The sequence below is a fragment of the Cryptococcus depauperatus genome, chromosome 2, assembly GCF_001720195.1.
Source record: "Cryptococcus depauperatus CBS 7841 chromosome 2, complete sequence".
Lineage (NCBI taxonomy): Eukaryota > Fungi > Basidiomycota > Tremellomycetes > Tremellales > Cryptococcaceae > Cryptococcus > Cryptococcus depauperatus.
The window spans coordinates 2,057,972-2,074,330 of record NC_089469.1 but is presented as its reverse complement, the minus strand read 5'-3'; the positions used below and the strand labels follow the sequence as shown (position 1 = coordinate 2,074,330).

General features: G+C 45.3%; 6 protein-coding genes across 6 annotated transcripts; 4 read left to right on the top strand and 2 right to left on the bottom strand.

The window, feature by feature from the left end:
- Nucleotides 1-216: 216 nt before the first annotated feature.
- Nucleotides 217-4,866, bottom strand: L203_102113 (uncharacterized protein; the record flags this gene model as incomplete). The annotated part of the gene is made up of 4 exons (XM_066211541.1): nucleotides 217-981; nucleotides 1,035-1,951; nucleotides 1,999-4,466; nucleotides 4,517-4,866. The coding sequence occupies 4 exons, from the start codon at nucleotides 4,864-4,866 to the stop codon at nucleotides 217-219; spliced, it is 4,500 nt and encodes a 1,499-aa protein (XP_066067638.1).
- Nucleotides 4,867-5,727: 861 nt separating this feature from the next.
- Nucleotides 5,728-9,237, top strand: L203_102112 (uncharacterized protein; the record flags this gene model as incomplete). The annotated part of the gene is made up of 8 exons (XM_066211540.1): nucleotides 5,728-6,111; nucleotides 6,158-6,474; nucleotides 6,524-6,773; nucleotides 6,830-6,850; nucleotides 6,906-7,028; nucleotides 7,077-7,184; nucleotides 7,236-7,273; nucleotides 7,347-9,237. The coding sequence occupies 8 exons, from the start codon at nucleotides 5,728-5,730 to the stop codon at nucleotides 9,235-9,237; spliced, it is 3,132 nt and encodes a 1,043-aa protein (XP_066067637.1).
- A 442-nt stretch (nucleotides 9,238-9,679) lies between these two features.
- On the top strand, nucleotides 9,680-10,376 carry L203_102111 (uncharacterized protein; the record flags this gene model as incomplete). The annotated part of the gene is made up of 3 exons (XM_066211539.1): nucleotides 9,680-9,688; nucleotides 9,749-10,026; nucleotides 10,073-10,376. 3 exons carry the CDS (start codon nucleotides 9,680-9,682, stop codon nucleotides 10,374-10,376), a joined length of 591 nt encoding a protein of 196 aa, XP_066067636.1.
- Nucleotides 10,377-10,902: 526 nt separating this feature from the next.
- On the top strand, nucleotides 10,903-12,738 carry L203_102110 (uncharacterized protein; the record flags this gene model as incomplete). The annotated part of the gene is made up of 7 exons (XM_066211538.1): nucleotides 10,903-10,917; nucleotides 10,964-10,979; nucleotides 11,078-11,147; nucleotides 11,195-11,503; nucleotides 11,559-11,717; nucleotides 11,762-12,126; nucleotides 12,176-12,738. The coding sequence occupies 7 exons, from the start codon at nucleotides 10,903-10,905 to the stop codon at nucleotides 12,736-12,738; spliced, it is 1,497 nt and encodes a 498-aa protein (XP_066067635.1).
- A 367-nt stretch (nucleotides 12,739-13,105) lies between these two features.
- On the bottom strand, nucleotides 13,106-14,114 carry L203_102109 (uncharacterized protein; the record flags this gene model as incomplete). The annotated part of the gene is made up of 2 exons (XM_066211537.1): nucleotides 13,106-13,932; nucleotides 13,979-14,114. The coding sequence occupies 2 exons, from the start codon at nucleotides 14,112-14,114 to the stop codon at nucleotides 13,106-13,108; spliced, it is 963 nt and encodes a 320-aa protein (XP_066067634.1).
- A 362-nt stretch (nucleotides 14,115-14,476) lies between these two features.
- L203_102108 (uncharacterized protein) lies at nucleotides 14,477-16,275 on the top strand (the record flags this gene model as incomplete). The annotated part of the gene is made up of 11 exons (XM_066211536.1): nucleotides 14,477-14,502; nucleotides 14,555-14,569; nucleotides 14,622-14,707; nucleotides 14,756-14,913; nucleotides 14,960-15,140; nucleotides 15,193-15,403; nucleotides 15,454-15,566; nucleotides 15,614-15,732; nucleotides 15,789-15,915; nucleotides 15,959-16,096; nucleotides 16,157-16,275. The coding sequence occupies 11 exons, from the start codon at nucleotides 14,477-14,479 to the stop codon at nucleotides 16,273-16,275; spliced, it is 1,293 nt and encodes a 430-aa protein (XP_066067633.1).
- Between the last annotated feature and the right edge of the window lie 84 nt (nucleotides 16,276-16,359).

Here is a 16,359-nt window from a genome sequence, read left to right as displayed (position 1 = left end):
ACGCGCTCTTATCGTTCACATAAATTCTTTTCCCACGACGCGTCTCCAGCCCTTCGGCTTTGAAAACAAATAAAATATTATCATTACCTCTGTCGTATATAATAGCCCTATCAAACCATGTAGAAAATACATTTTCACGTCGGCTCGTAACCGGACCACAATCCTTGATCACTTTGCACTAGACATCCAAGAGTCGTTGTATCATTACTTTTCCCTTTACAATCCCAAAACCCTCAATGACGCCAAGAGGTCATCTACTTCCTTATCAAACTTATCTAGCCTTTCCTGGACGCCTTGTAGGCATCCTCTAATCGCTGGCTCAAGCTCGTCCCATTCGATTTTTTCTCCAACAAGTTGACGATCAACGTCGTTTGTCTCTGTCTTGATAAGCCCTCTAGACTCGTGAGCTTGAGAAAGGTTTGCAGCACTGGTCAAGCTATTTCTAATTGCTCGGCTTGCTTGTTTGTTCCCCTTTGTGCTCAATTGAAATTCCCTTGCTCTCGTGCGGATGACCGCCATCATGTCTTTCATCCCAAAGTCATCATTATAACGTATTGGCGTCCTTGGTGATGGTGAATTAACATTGACCGCACGATTATACAAGAATGCTCCTCTGTTGAAAGGTGGTGTTGGGTGGGTAGATGAAGTGGCCGTAGCTGGTGTGGAACTCCGGTCATTGAAGTTGGCTTCATAACCATACGACACATCTGCATTCGAATCATCACGTTCATCCACTTCACTTGCACCTCGTGGTTCGCCAGATCTCTCCCTCGTTGAGCGAGGGGAAACACTTGAGGCCTCAAGATCAGACATAATAGACGCAATAGATGGCTGTTGGCGATGTCGCGATATGATGCGATTAACACTGGCAGCAGTGTTTTCGTAATCCTGGTTAGTTTGGCGAGAGCTGGATCTTCGAGAGATGTGACCATAAGACTGTGATGAAGAGGCCCGTGGTGTGTTTTGAGAATCGTTGTCAGTCTGCCGGTTGGTTAGCCGTTTTGCTATCAGAGCGAAAAGATGTCATTGCTCACTACCCCATGAGGCATTATTCTCCTATCGGGTGTTCTAGCCCCATCCCTATCCAAAGATTGGTCATCTCTCATAGAACCTTCCTTTACAGCTCTCTCCGCAACCCTTCTCAAAGCCTCTTGCAAACCTGCCTCCTGTCCATCTTGGCTTGCCCGCTGTATTGCCCTTTGCAAGATATCTTCATCGCTTTTTCCTGGCTGTGAACGAGGTCGAGGCGAATCAAGCATCTCTACCTGCTCCATGTTTGGCTGCAATGGTTGTGCACCAGAATCGGGTGTGCTTGGCGCAGTGTGATAGTCTGAAGATAAATCAGTCCCTTGCCGAACTAGAGGAGGTCCGTTTCTTGATGCAGATATGGGCAGGCCCGTACCAAACTCTTCCGTAACATGTTCATCAGTTTTCTCTTTTCTCCCCCATTCTTCCTCCAACAACTCGGAAATATCATATGTCTCTCCAGATTGATTGATAAAACTATACCTCATTTCAATCCCTCGCTCATCGGTTAATTTCGATGAGCGGAACGTTCCCTGCGTCGAGGGTAAAATCACGTCTATGCCTTGAGATTTGTTAGAAGATGACAATATAGAGAGTTGATGAGAGCGAGAGGCAGCACGTTGGGCTGCAATAATTTCTGCAGGAGAACGAGGGTCAGAGCTAGTAGAAGAGGTAAAGGTCGATGAGGTTTGAGGGGTCGTAATCAGCCTAAGATTTTCGATTTTAGCACCTGCAAGACTCCTAGGCCCGACTCTTCTCAGGACAAAAATTGGATCGCTCTCCCTTATATCGGTCATTTGTCCAATATTGTAACTGAAATCTCTCGATCTTCTCCTGGATTCAGGCGTACTTTTCTCGATAGGTTTGAAGACAGGCGGAGAAGGATATACTTCAAGGATTTTAGAAGAAGCTGGCAGCTGATTTTCTATAGTGTTGTCAGCATTCTTTCACCGTGACCGCAATGTGACCAACCTTGTCCATCAATTAGTACACTCAAGCAGTACCTGACTCTTGTCATACTTCTTCGTTTTCCGACTTTGTCCTCCACCTCATCGCCACCATCAACAACACCTTCCTGAATACCATACCTTTCCAAGCCTTGTTCAATTACATCCACAACATTGGCATTCTTTGGCATGGTAAAGAGTTTTTGACGAGGAGATTCGTCGCTTGAAGGTGCAGATAGACGCGATCGAGGAACAAGAGTATCAGAGTTGACATCGAATGCAACGCCTTCAGGGAGATCAGAGGGATGAAGGAGGAGCTGAAGAGTAAAACGAGCTGAAGGAGACATATATCTCTCTGTAGCGACAGAAGTGTTGGTAGAAACAGTAAGGTTGATATTCTTTGCATGGCTCTGCCGTGTTTGATCTGGCGTTTCGAGACGAAAGCCCGTGTTATCGGGGTCTGGGCTTTCTTGAACTGTGGGTAAATCTGAACTGTAAATCGAAAATTCGCTCTGTAATTCTGGTACAGCTTTTTGCTCCACCCTCTGATTCTCAAAATGATTCTCTTCCTTGGGTATCCGTCGGTTAATGTAGAGTTTGACAGCCGAGTCGTCCTCCCAGTCCATTCCCAATTTCTTGATTGCTGGATGACTGGACAAGCTGATCATACTTGAGATACTACTTACACTCTCACGCTTAACAGTGGGTGCAATGACTTCGAGACGCTCGTTTAACAGTTTACCATGTTCATCAATGTCCAATGCTCCGTGCGTCCATCGGGCAACAGCGTCTTGAAACTTGCCTAAGGGCTTCTCGGCCGGGTCGAGTTCAAGTTCAGAACCGTCTGATTCTTTGACAGTTATGTAGTACGACGCAACTACATCCTCGCCGGCGACATGATGAAGACGGAACCTCTGCACTGTCTGACGAATGAGGTCTGCAGCAGACGTTGTCTCGTTGATGAGGGCCGTCTTGAACGAGGCATCACTTTCAACCTTAGTTCCGGCAAAGATCCTGATAACATTCAAGAGAGGAGGACCGGAAGGATTGGGAGACACAATAATGCTGCTGGGCCTGGCACTCTGCCCATTGGCAGTTCCATTTATACTAGCGGTAAGGCGCATTGCAGCAGCGGATTGTGCAACAGCGGCAGCAGCTTCGGCGCTCGAAGGAGAATGATCGGAGGGAGAGCTTTTGAGGTATTTGCTGGTATAAGACTGCATGCGAACTTGATCTTGTTGTTGCAGCTTCAGAGTGTGTTGAGAAACACCTGCCTTGTTTTGATCTGGTCTTTGTCCTAATTGCATTTGGTTTCCGCTAATAGGGGTTCCCTGACCAGTGTGATTTTCTTCAGAAACTCGATCATCAAAACCGCTATCCTCGGAACTTCGAGTGTCGCCGCCTGCGATACTCTTTGATTTATCTTTAGTTCTGTTTCGCGAGAAAAGACCACCTAACAGCCCTTTCTTCTTCTTATCGCCATCGTCCTTCTTGGTTTTCTTATTTTTCCTGGTGTTATCCTCGGGGCTTGTGTTGGAGGTTGGTGTGCTGCTACGAACTGTAGAAACAGAAGAGATAGTAGAGTAGACGGAAGAAGATGATTGCCCGCTTACACTACGCTGCTGATTCTGCGTATTCTGTACAAATGCAGAAGGAAGGAGAGGGCCATTAGCAACAGCAGGAGTGACGGTAATTCTTCGCGTGTCCTCATCCGCATCCATCGGGTCCCTGATAGGACTGTTCATCGAGTTGATTGAGGTAGCTGAACCGGAATGTAGACCGTTCGAGACTGTTTCCACTACAAGCGTAGGCTTTTGTTGCAGGGGTGCAAAAGAATTATTTGATTTTGGTTGTGTAAGACCCTGGTGAGATTGGACATATTGGTTTTGAGCTTGCGCCTGCGCTTGCCTCTGATGCAGACTCCGTTGCCGCTCAGCCTCGGCAGCCTCATCTGCCCACTCAACGCCGTCATCAGGCTCCATGTCTAGACTTTCATCCACCTCCATTGCTTCTTTGGCGTATCTCCTGTCGTCAGCGTCCTGTCGATGATGGTCTTCTTGCTGTTCCACTTCATCAGGCTCGCGTTCGCCATCGGTAGTCTCTTCGTCCGAGCTCCAAGTGACACCGGGATGTTCAACATACGTAGGCGGTGCGAAAACGACACGTCGGGTAGAACTTTCTTCAGACCCATTTGAACCTTGTCTCGCGCTTCTTGCCTTTGCGAGAATGGCTCCTTTGAGCTTTTCTCTAGATTGAACAATTCCAGCTTGCTTTTCTGTTTGAGTGGCCGCAGCAAGATCGATATTACGATGCTTGTTCAACCTTGCTAGTCGTTCATAAGGCGTTTCAATATTCTCCGCTGGTATATACCCCACATCTTCCGTTTTTAGCACTCGGACAAGCCACCAATACGAGTTTGCATCGTCGAGCAGCACAAGAGAATCGCCCTTGACCACAGATGCCTGGCCTTCGACCGTCGCAAGAAATGTGTGTCTAGTGAAAACGTTAATGTAAATGGTACATGAACCCAATCTTCAACTCACAGAGCATAAGTTAGACTGAAATCTATACACTCATCCGGCATGCTGTCTGAGTTGCTCCCTTCGTCACTAAACCCATCATCGCTATCTCCATCCATTTGTATTCTAGACTGCCTCGCAGCAAGCCGCACTGCTCCTGGTTCCAGCCCATTCTGTTCATGATGTTTCTGGTAGAGCAGCGCTTGTTGTTGCTGCTGGTGGTAGAAGCTGGCTTGGTCATTATCTAACGCAATATCTCCCTGTATTGACGAGGACGACGAGTCTGGTGATGCCGAACGATCCGAGTCAGAGTCTTGGTTGACGCCATGAGACGACAGCAACTGCTGCGCGGCCGGAGCTGCGACTGCTGCCATCAATAACCGACCAAAGAGCGTAAAGAGGTAATAAACAGGCGCGTCGAGCGTCAAATATATATATATAAATAATAATGAAACACAAGAAGGATTAAACCATAAAGAACTGATGAAACGCGCTTGGACCTCTTATTGAAAGTGACGTGGCATTAGACGCGACGCGCTCCACCAACACATCCACACAACACCATCATGCCTATGTTTTTAGCGAGATTATGGAGGAAATGGGGTGTTCAGTAGGCGGCCATTGCCGCCGATACAAGTCATGGAAAGCAATCGACTGTTGAGCACCACTCTGGGAAGTATTCCTTGCCACTTTGATTTCACTTTTGCCTTTATTCCATCTTACCACATAACATTGCGGTCTGCCTCATAGTCTCTACTCTACAGCTCCTCGAGCCGTTGTGTGTAGACAGCAGGTCAGCCGCGCACTCCGCTATCTTCACAAAGGTACTGCCATTTCTTTTTCCATTTTAGAAGACCCTCCGCTTGCTCAAAGGAGCGCATTATCCTATTGAACGCCTACCCTTCTGCTCGAGGAAGACGGCGTTCAATACAACCGACATCTTGCCTGTTCAGAATAAGGGGAGGCTATCGCTGTCGTACACAACAAGAGACAGTGTTGACAAAGGTGAGTCTGCTTTGCCCTGGAGCACAAGGGCGAGTAGTTTTTGGGAATTGTGGTAGCGATACTGACAATACACGTTGTATGTTTAGTATTAGTATACAGTAATAAAGCATCCATTTTTACCGCATCTTTTTGTGGAGCAAAAAGAAAAGAAAAAAAAAGGAAAAAGCATACAATCAAGTGTAGCGCACGTACCCACATTTTTACTAATTCTACCTAATATAAAAGAGGACATGGCAACAGTCATCTACAATAGTCCTCGTCCTACTTTTTTTACGTCCACATTTCACGCCACAACCAATCCTCAAAATCCTCGCCTTCATTTGTCCGCTGATCCAATACATCGGGCATCTGTCGTGTCTGGAAATCAAGTTATGCCAGATATGACGGTAACGGTTGAGGAGCATGTTGAAGATGGCGCCGCAAATGGGTCTTTACCTCATGCCCATGCTGTAGATGGCATTGTAAAGCCCAGCACATTCATCAGCAACAATGAGTCTCCCACGCGTTCAAGACGTCACCCAAGCGTGTCAGAAACGTCCATGAGTAATCAATATGTAGCAAAGCTTGAGGATTTTGAGCTCATCCGTGTATTGGGTAAAGGCTGCGCTGGACGGGTGAGTTAATAATTGTCCCAGTTGAGCAAGTACCAAGCACATGTAGGTTCTCCTTGTCAAACACACTCCTATGGAGGGCATTCACGCTATGAAGGCAATATCCAAGCGCTCCGTCCTCACCCATGATGAGTTAGGTCATACCCTCACAGAGGTTTCCATTCTTCGACGTTTCGCCACACAAGAACCGCACAATCGATTCGTGTCCAAGCTTCATTATTCATTTACGGATAGAGAAAACTTTTATTTCGTTATGGAATTTTATCCGGGTGGTGATTTGGCCACACAAATGGAAATTTATGGAATTTTGGGAGACCATCGAACGAGGTTTTATGCGGCCGATATCACTCAGGGTCTTGAAGATCTGTGGGTTTTTTAATTCAGCCTTGTATCATTAGACTGAAATACATGATAGCCATCGCCACGGCATAATAGTTCGAGACCTCAAGCCGGAAAATATTCTTCTCAATGCCAAAGGCCATGCCGTTCTTGCAGATTTTGGTTTATCTAAGGAATTTCCATACCGTGGTGAGCCAAAACCCGTCCATGTTTTCACCTCTCCGGACCAGCCAGGACTGCCCACTTGGGCTGGCAAGGGGATTGGAAGCTATAGAATGACAGGAGTTGGTGGAGGAAAATTAAACATTGATAAGGCATATAGCTTCGTAAGTTCCCTTCATTCGTGCATAGAGGCTGGTATAGTCACTGACAACCCCTAAAGGTCGGAACGTCAGAGTATTTAGTAAGCTTTTAACAACTAATGTCTAAAACCATCATTACTAACTTGATTCGTATAGTCTCCAGAAGTTGTCAAACGTGGGGAATACTCTTATGCGGTCGATTGGTGGGCATTGGGATGTATAGTCTTGGAAGGTCTGATTGGGCGTGTACCTTTCAGAAAAGCCGAGGACGATCCTCCTGTAAGAACTCTTATTCTAGTCACGATCGCAGATTAATAGGCTCCGCAGATGGTCTTGTGGAACAAGATTCTCTACGAACCATGGGATGATTGTTTCAGAGATCCAAAACTTGCCAGATTTGCACCTGATCCAGTCACTTATAATTTCATTGATGCTGTAAGCTCAAAAAGAGTGATATAGTGCACAGTTAATACCTAAATTCTGTAGTTGCTGGAAAAAGACCCCATGAGAAGAATTACAGAACCGTGTGTTAAACAGCACGATTATTTTTCAATGATGTAGGTTCAGTTGTGATGGGGAGATAGCTGACATTGTTAGCGACTGGCCTACTGTCCAGAGAGGGGAGTACCAGGATCCACATGGCCTCCACATACACCCTACAGCTGAATACAATACTCGCTATTTCCCTAAATTATGTCTGGAAGAAGAACCATCTGTTGATATGTCCACACATGATGTTCGCGAATACGGTAGTGGTGGCAAGCGAACGCCAATGAACGATAGTGCACTCTACAAGCTCGAGTGTGCGAGATACCGGAAAGAGATTGAAAGTTTTACTTGGTCTAGGAAAGAATGGGATGAAGCAAGTGAGAACGAAAGTGTGAGCAGGACGGAGAGTATAATTGAAGAATCTATAGCAGATGAAGGAGAGTCGCATGTTGTAGACGAGACGGCAGGATACGAGGAAAGTGCATTTATGCCAAGTCTTCTATCAGCCAAGACTCCACCTGTTATCAAAGCACCAGTTTATCTTGACAAGACACCTCTCGCTAGACCTTTCACTATCCCGCCTGAAAATACTCCTGTTCCCCTTGCCACTCAATTACCCGCTGTCATGTCCAACGGGCCATTATCAGATGCCGAGCAAGTTCCTGGAACATCAAAAGACAGCAGTTCTCTGACGTCTTTGAAATTGTCTACACATGTGTCTGATGCTGTTGTGAGATTGTCTTCGTCCCTTACTCAATTGGAATCTATTGAGAAAGAAGAAGTCATTGAGTCGCCAACGATGGACACGGTTTTGAAGGAAGTGGAACCGTTACAGGAGCAGAATAGGTATATGGATCTCAAAGTGTCAAACTCAACAGAACTGCTCGTGACAGATATCAGTGTTGGCGTCGATGAAGATTTTACAACACCCCGTTTACCTGCCAAGCCACTCCCCTCAATACCCACCGAAGCAAAAGACACAATCCTTCCTCTCATCCCAGCACCCCCCGCATCAAGCTACAAATCCAACGCCATGTCCATACCAGCGCAACCGGTTCCAATCCCAGATACTCTTCGCAACATACCTCAGCTTCATTTAACACCCACTCTTCTATACAATCCCAACCTCAAACTACCTACTGATCTGCCTCATTCGGGCCTATCGGCTTCGGACGTTATTTCAATCCCATCCATGCCTGCTGGACATGCAACTCCACGACTTTTGCGGAGACATCTGAGACGAGAAAGCGAGGAGACCGTTCCACTTGCCAGATTGAGTGTAGAATTGCATGGAACAGTTACTCAATTGGATGATGAAGGGTGGGAAGAACTGGGCGTAGATAAAGAAGGAATTCCTACGGCGCCCAATGGCATTGCCACCAATTCTTCATTCTTTAAAAATTTTGCCAGTTCTGCTCTTCGTCGCAAGCCCTCAACTTTAGTGTCATCCTCACTTCGGAAGCAGTATGGTCGTGATTCAGATGCTTCTTCCTATGGTTCATCAGCCAGCCCGACCAAATCTGAAGGGAGGAAAAGCCAGCGGAAGTTGTTTGCTAGCAGCAAAAAAGGAGTGGAGAGTACCAAACGTGCACTCAAAGGTTTAAAGGTCTTTCCAAGGCTCAAAGCTATCTCGCCAGAAGGAAATGACAAGCCCACGTTAACGCCTTTGGCAAATCCACCGACGTCTTTTAGAATCAAACCCTTCAATGTCAAGACAAGCGAGGAGAGCTTGGAAAAGAAGTTGAAAGGAGAGATCAACGTCTTTTACGTCTCGGGAAGTGCGAGGCGACACACAGAGTCCGGATGGTTTGAGCGACATCTGAAGCGTTCAAAACCCTCTTCCACGATCACACAACATGACAATCAAGCCGAGCTCAACGCAGATACCAAGATTGAAGAAGAAACACAAAAGAAAACCCAAGTTAGTGTGGTGGAAGGACAAGGATTGGCGCCAAGACTGGAGCTGAAAGAAAGTGAACCAGTGGTGTGGGGGTTTTGAAACGAAAACATCTCATGAGCAATGAGCATTATATTACATCTTTCCATCTTTGCTAATTTTACGATATTTGTTACGATGCTCTGCGTTATGACTTGCATGACTTGGATATGTTTAATTATGACTTTAATGTATTTATGTCTTTATGGTTTAGTCGTCGCACCTCTTTGAGCTTTTCTTGCTACCTTTTACCAGGTCTACCTGGTTCATGATTCTTGGATTGTCAGAGTAGGAGCCTAGACTATTATCTAAGAATTAATTAGAATAGAATTCCTCAAGACGACTTTGGGCACAAAGTGTATCTAAGAATCAGCGATAATGGGTTTATATCCGTCGGAAATATCCGAGTCCTATTTCACTTTTACGTTACAAACCTATCACCTACAATTGTCCTTTAATATCTAATTCTTTCATTCTTCAATACAAATTTCATCGTTCCTCGTGAATGTCTGACGTCTGTGGCTTTTATTGCAGCTCAGCTGTCTGTAAGCTGACACTGTCGTTCGGGTTGTAGCCTCAGATATTGTTGATACTGGCGGGTCTTCCTGGAAGCGGCAAGACAACATTCTCAGAAGCCCTCATCCGTTTATCTCCCTTAACTGCCCTCGAAAACATCTCATCAGATAATGCCTGCGCTACGAAACACAACCTTGCTACCAATGAGCGGCTATGGATCAGAGCTTCGCAAGATGAAGCAGCACGCAAGAGAAGACAAGAAGTCGAAGCCAAAGTGAGATGGGGACTGAGTATGGGGTTCAACGTGGTGGTAGACAGAATGGGATTTGACCGCCCGTATGCTATATCCTCGCTGCCAACATGGCAATGTTGACTTTTCTAGACAACGAAGCCACTTTGTTGCCATTGCCAACGAGTTCAACCCTCGGCCACTGACATGCTGCCTTGTCTTTACAGTCACCCAGCAAACACTGACCAGGCGCCTATTCATCCGAGAATCACATCCGACTATACAAGACGGGGAGCAAGCGATACGAGTACTACACCAGACGCGTAAAGTGTGGCAGCCGCCGACGGTGGACGGAGAAGGCTTTGACAGGATTCATTTCTTGCAAGAGTGGCAGCAGCCAGATGCTGCCAATGGCTGGACTGTGGATCGATTGGTCTGGGTCATGAGCCAAATCTAGAGATACTCGACGAGGAGTGGGAATTTCAACCCAACGGACGAGCGATGGATGTTAGGCAGGCTGCTTACAGAGTCTATAAGCCAAACGCTGGTTTTTGTTGGACAGGCTAGGCTCATCCCTCTGTTGGCTAATATTTTGTCTGGAAAGTCGAGGTTTACTCTGTCTATTCTCTATTTATGGGATCTCTAAATTTATATATAAATACACTTCTACTAGAGAAGAATATGCACGAAATGCGCAAATGGTTACGTAATCTGAATTATCCCTCAAGATCCACTTTTTCTAATCTCTTTTCTTTTCTTTTCCTTTTTTCTTTTCCAGCAATGAAATTTTTTCATCAATCGTAATTCTCGGCACAACCAGCAACATTAGGTTGGCAGGAAAACGGCCAAGCCTTTGGCCACTGAAACGCAGGCAGACTGCTTGCAGTGTTGCATGCTGGCAAATCTGAGAGCAAGACGTATCAACCGCAAGAAATTGATATGGGCTCCGCTAGGGGCAGCAGCGCTGATGGGACGTCTATGCCATGGTTTACAAAACCGTGAGTGTGGTGGTTTGCAGGAGGTAGCGCTGACATTTGAGTGTAGGGCGTATTCACTTACTGTGAGGCAACAACCCGAACGGGCAAGATTATGCTCATACAAGGAAGAGAACGAGACAAGTGCGTAAAATGGCTTTCTATTGCCACTGACATGCTCTAGTGGATCGACGTCCGATTGATCCACCACCCATTGTGGAAATCATCGCCAGTGACAGGGCAATCGGTACCGAGTTGGTTTGCTGTAACTCGACCAAAGTCACATCTGACAAACCCATAGACAGCTACTGGAATCCACAGCTTTTTTTGTCAAGGTAGCAATAGTTACCTGCACCTCTGTGCCACTATCATCCCCGTCCTCGCCTACCCAAACGCCATTCTCTTCCAAGCCGCTTTCTCATTGTCGATCAGTTTATTCGCCAGTTAAAACCCCTCTGGGAGCGGACGCCATAACAGGCGAAATCGTCCAGACTCCTGAGAAGCTTCGGCTACTCGACGGACGAACAGCAGCTCTCTGTGTCTTTGCAAAGATTAGTGTCAGAGTTCCAGGTACTTTTAGATTAAAGTTTACGCTTTACGAGATATCGGAGTGAGTCTTGTCTCTGTGCCAAACAATCTCGCAAACACAACTAACACGTCGCCAGAGCTGGTATAGTTGAAATCGTGCACGGCGTATCAAAGCCATTTGAAGTATTTTCGCCAAAATTGTTCCAAGGAATGCATGAAAGTACGCCATTAACAAGGCATCTCGCCGCTCAAGGATTAAAAGTCAAGTTGAGAACAGACACTGGTGCTGGGAGAGCGTAGGTTACATATTTTATTGAACCCCCAGCTGACGAAAGAAAAGTAACAATAAACGGCGGCGTGTGTCAAGTGCGCAAAGCTATTCTACACCATCAGCCAATTCTATCAAATTACTCCCACCTCTGACTATACAGTCTTCGCAACCCCCGAAAAAGTCTGAAAAGCCATCACCCCGACTACTAAAACTGACTCAGGCCCCTCAAGACCACAATTTAGACAATAATTTGAAGATGCGTCGGGTTGTCAGTGAAAAGCCTAAAAGCCTTTTTGGACTTTTTGGGCGAGATGAGATATTGAAACCGGAACTTATTAAAAGCAGTTCGTCGCCTATTCTTGGAAAGAGACGGTTTGGAGATGATGGTCTGGATTTGCCATTTAAAGTCTCTGCTTATCATGGGGATTGGTCAAGTGAATTTCTTTACTTCTGTATTCATACCTTATGCTCATAGATTCACAGTGCCACCGCCTTCTACGGACCTTTCTGCTTTCTCTCTTTCTCGGCCACAGGGCGGCAAACTCTCCTCTGTATCAATGACATCTGCTGATACCCCACGGCTCTCTTCCCATTCATCATCATCATCATCATCGCTGTCATCATCATTGTCAACATCGTTATCATCTGCTTTTTTTGCTCCTAATCGCAGCATGTCCTCAAACTCGACACAGACTCCTTATTCATCTACTTCCACCCAGTCTGTCATACCTGCTCGATCGAGTATAAGAGTAGGAGATGACGGAGTACCCATACTACCCCCTCCCGCCTCTTTTGGCCAACAAGGGCAGCTTGAATTCATGCCGCCGACGGTGCATCAGGTTCTAGGTGAAGCACCTCAGAGAGGACGCCGAGGCAGTGGGCCACATATTCTGGAAAGGTCATCATCGCCAGTCAATAGAATATCTACAACCTCGCAACGTCTAAACCAATACAATCCACCGATGCTTGGCGAGCTAAGAACAATGTCACCGATGATTCTTCCACCTTTACGATCTTTATCTCAAGCGCATCCAGAATACAATTGAAGTTTATTTTTGGGGAGAGAAGTTATAATCACCATTTTGGTGTTTTGGGAAACGCAAACACTCGAGTGTCTAGATACACCCACTCTTTTTGTTTAGGTCATTTTATTTTTGGTTTTAAATCTTTTCAAGAATCTTGTTGACAAATTTGTTTTCTTTCACGAACTTGAATATGTTTGATTTTTGTCGTTTACCAATTGGGCAATGAGAAGCTTTTTCCCACGTCGGTACACAGATGTTTGGCAAAAATGGGTTGTATAAATGCATCTATGATAAAAGATGGATTGAGATGCAAGACAAATTCAATGATGGTTATCTGTTATTAATCCAAAATTGATATGAAAAACACTGCTAGATGGACGCATGTCATTCAAAAAGGCCGCTTGGTTAACATTTCCTTCCTCTTAACGAGCCATGCCTCCTTGTCTATCTTCATCCATCGTCCTTGCCATCCAAGTGTCCCTATTTTCTCGTTTGTGGACCAAGTCTGGTCAATTTCTTCTTGGGTCATATAATTAAAACCACATTTCTTAAAAATTTTACTCCCACTCGGTGAGAAGGGACTAGAATGTACAATGACTGCTTCTACAGTAGGCGCAGCAGACTGTAAGGAACCTATGCCAAAAGCATAGTCCAGAGCAGCTAGTAGGAGCTCGCTCCCGACACCAGAACGTCTCCAAGGTTGATCCACATCAAGGTGTCTAATTTGAGCAATCTTTTTGAGCAGAGGCGTAGATTTCTTCTCTGTCGCAGTATGCTTTCCAAGTTGAGGTGGCAGTTGCTTAAGATCCATCTCTTCAGAAATTAACGTGTATACCATCCTAGCAGTGCTTAGTTGTCCTTCCTCTTCTCCAAGAACGGTCTCCAACTTTTGACCGGCATTATCCGTCCCATCCAAACACACGGCACCGATCAACTCTCTCTTGTGCTGAAAGACCCAGATGCCGCTTCTTCCCTGTCGGTAATAAACATCGGGCTTTACCATATCAATAGCTCCGATCGTCCTGCGCAATAAAGCAGTAAAAGCTGGCCGGTTGAGGTACTCGATAACACCCATAATAGGTAACAACGCAATACACGGTCCGATCAGTGGAGAGATATAGCTAAGAGGGTTCGAATTGGGATAAAGGTTAAAGTAATAATCAAATGCCGAGCCGAGAATCAAGGTGATGGCGAATACAGCAGGGTGTAATATGGCTATAAAAAGTCAATCAGCATTTACAGGATCTTAATCAAAACTTACTTTTGTTATTTGCCCTAGCAAGTCCTTCCATGATTCCTTGACCCACTATCATCTTGAGCATCTTTTCATCGCTAGCCGGAACGAATGTGCGGACAATGTCACCCTCATCCGTTTCTCGAAGCAGGCCTTTAGGCATTTTTGCTCGGCCTTTACAAAAAGATAGGAAAGAAGAGATGAAAAAGAAATGTAGAAAATCATTGTGCGAGTGGTTGTTTTATATTGATTCTATGAAACGTTTAATAGAAGATTAAAATAAAAAAAGTGGAGGTACACGTGCGTCTATGCCTAATTGCATCTCTAGGTACACTTATAGATGTTGTTACGTAAGATTACAAACGGAGATCAAAACGAATGTCCGTGTAGGACGCGTCTTTTCGCGTTTCAATAAATGATTCATTTTTACATCTTTCTTTATCTCGATCCAATTTCTATTACAATATTTGGGTAGAATTCTTTGATCCACTACCGCTAAGATAGACAACCTGTTGACCTTGCAAGATGCCGGTGGCGTTGAACGATCAGCCGTAAGTGGAATACATAGAAACAAGGGCATCATCACTGACATTGAGCGACAAGAATGGTCGAATATGAGTGAGCTGTAGTAATCGCCGATATGGAAGCTGTCTAATCACATGAATGGAAGCGCATCATCCCCTCAAGTCATGCAAGCCTTTTATAAACGCTTGTTTCCTTATCGACCTATCTTTCTCTGGTTAAATCAGGAACAAGGTAAGCTAGCTATCTTTCAACAATCTCCATCGCGCTAAGCAACTACAGTCCCCAGCAAACTCTTTACTCATAGAGAGTTTGCGTTGACGCTCGTTGGGGATATATACCTGCGGTACCAGTCTTTTAACAGCGTTGATGAATTTAAGAACTGTATCGTGAGACATAACCCGTCTCGGTTCGAAATTGGGCCTCAATATAGTGCTAGAGTGGGTTTTAGTCAATGTTATTAGCTAGAGGCTCATTAAAACACAGCCTAAAGACAGGAAAACACTTGCCACTGGTGCCCTTCAGCCGCAAAGACGAGAGCTTGTGTTTGATATCGACATGACTGATTACGATGAGATTCGAAAGTGCTGTTCAGATAAGAGTATTTGTAAGCGGTGCTGGAGCTTCATCTCTGCCGCTGTAAAAATTTTAGACGAGGCTCTTAGAGGTGAGTATGTAGGTCTGGACTACACGATATCAAATTAACGTATTGTTTATAGACACATTTGGTTTCAAACACCTCCTATGGGTTTACTCTGGACGAAGAGGTATCCATTGTTGGATCTCTGACCAATCGGCTTTGGATCTCACAGATATACAACGAAGAGCGCTTGTGACATTTCTAGAGGTGATTAGGGGAGGTAAGGATATGACGAAAAAGGTCAATGTCAGAGGTCCATCTGGTGATGCTCCTGTTCATCCTTTTCTGGAGTACGTGTGATGGTGGCAGTACCCCACAGAATGTCTCATGTGGCCTTTAGAGGTGCAATCAAAAAACTCGGACCTTGGTTTTGGGATATATGTATTCAAGACCAAAATTGTTTTCAGGATAAAAAGGACTGGGAAACGTTATTAAATCTGCTTCCTTCGGATAGTAAGACAGATGTCGATATGTGCACAAGATTGACTAACTGGATACAGATATCGTCAAGAATCTCAGATCCAAGTGGGATACAATGCTTGATGCTTCAAGCGCGGACCGCTGGGCTGAATTAAGTGCACAAATGCAAGCACTGAACCGAGATAATGAAACCGGTCGAGTAGGTTTTGATATGACGCATTTCGTTTTCAGTGCTAAAAAGTCTTTTTTATTCAGTTCAACAAGCTCCAACGGGCGATGGAAGACATTATTTTGCAATACACTTATCCTCGTATCGATTCTGAAGTCACAAAACACAGAAACCACTTGCTCAAGTCTCCTTTCTGTGTACATCCCAGCACAGGTGAGTGACCTGCTCTCCTTGAGAATTTACTAATAGCGTTCAGGCCGGATTTGTGTCCCTGTCGACCCTAATCGCATTGAGGATTTTGATCCAGAAGATGTACCCACCGTTGGTCAATTGTTGAGTGAGCTTGATGCCATCAAGGCTGAAAACGGGGATGTTTCCGGGCGTCCTGCTGAGGGTATGCATCTTCTACATCCTCACATATAACAATCTGCGGCCTACTGACATCCATTGGCAGACTATGAGCAAACTTCTCTCAAGCCTTTCGTTGAGATGTTTGAGAAGCATACTGCAGGGATCTTGCGAGATAATATGAAAGCAAGAAGAGCGATCAAGAAGGAGACGTTGGATTTCTAGCAGCATGGTCTTGTTGGGTTTTTCACAGTGTTGTATTGCATGCAAGCCTCCATGTGTTTGCAAGTAGCTGGAATGCAAAGTTTT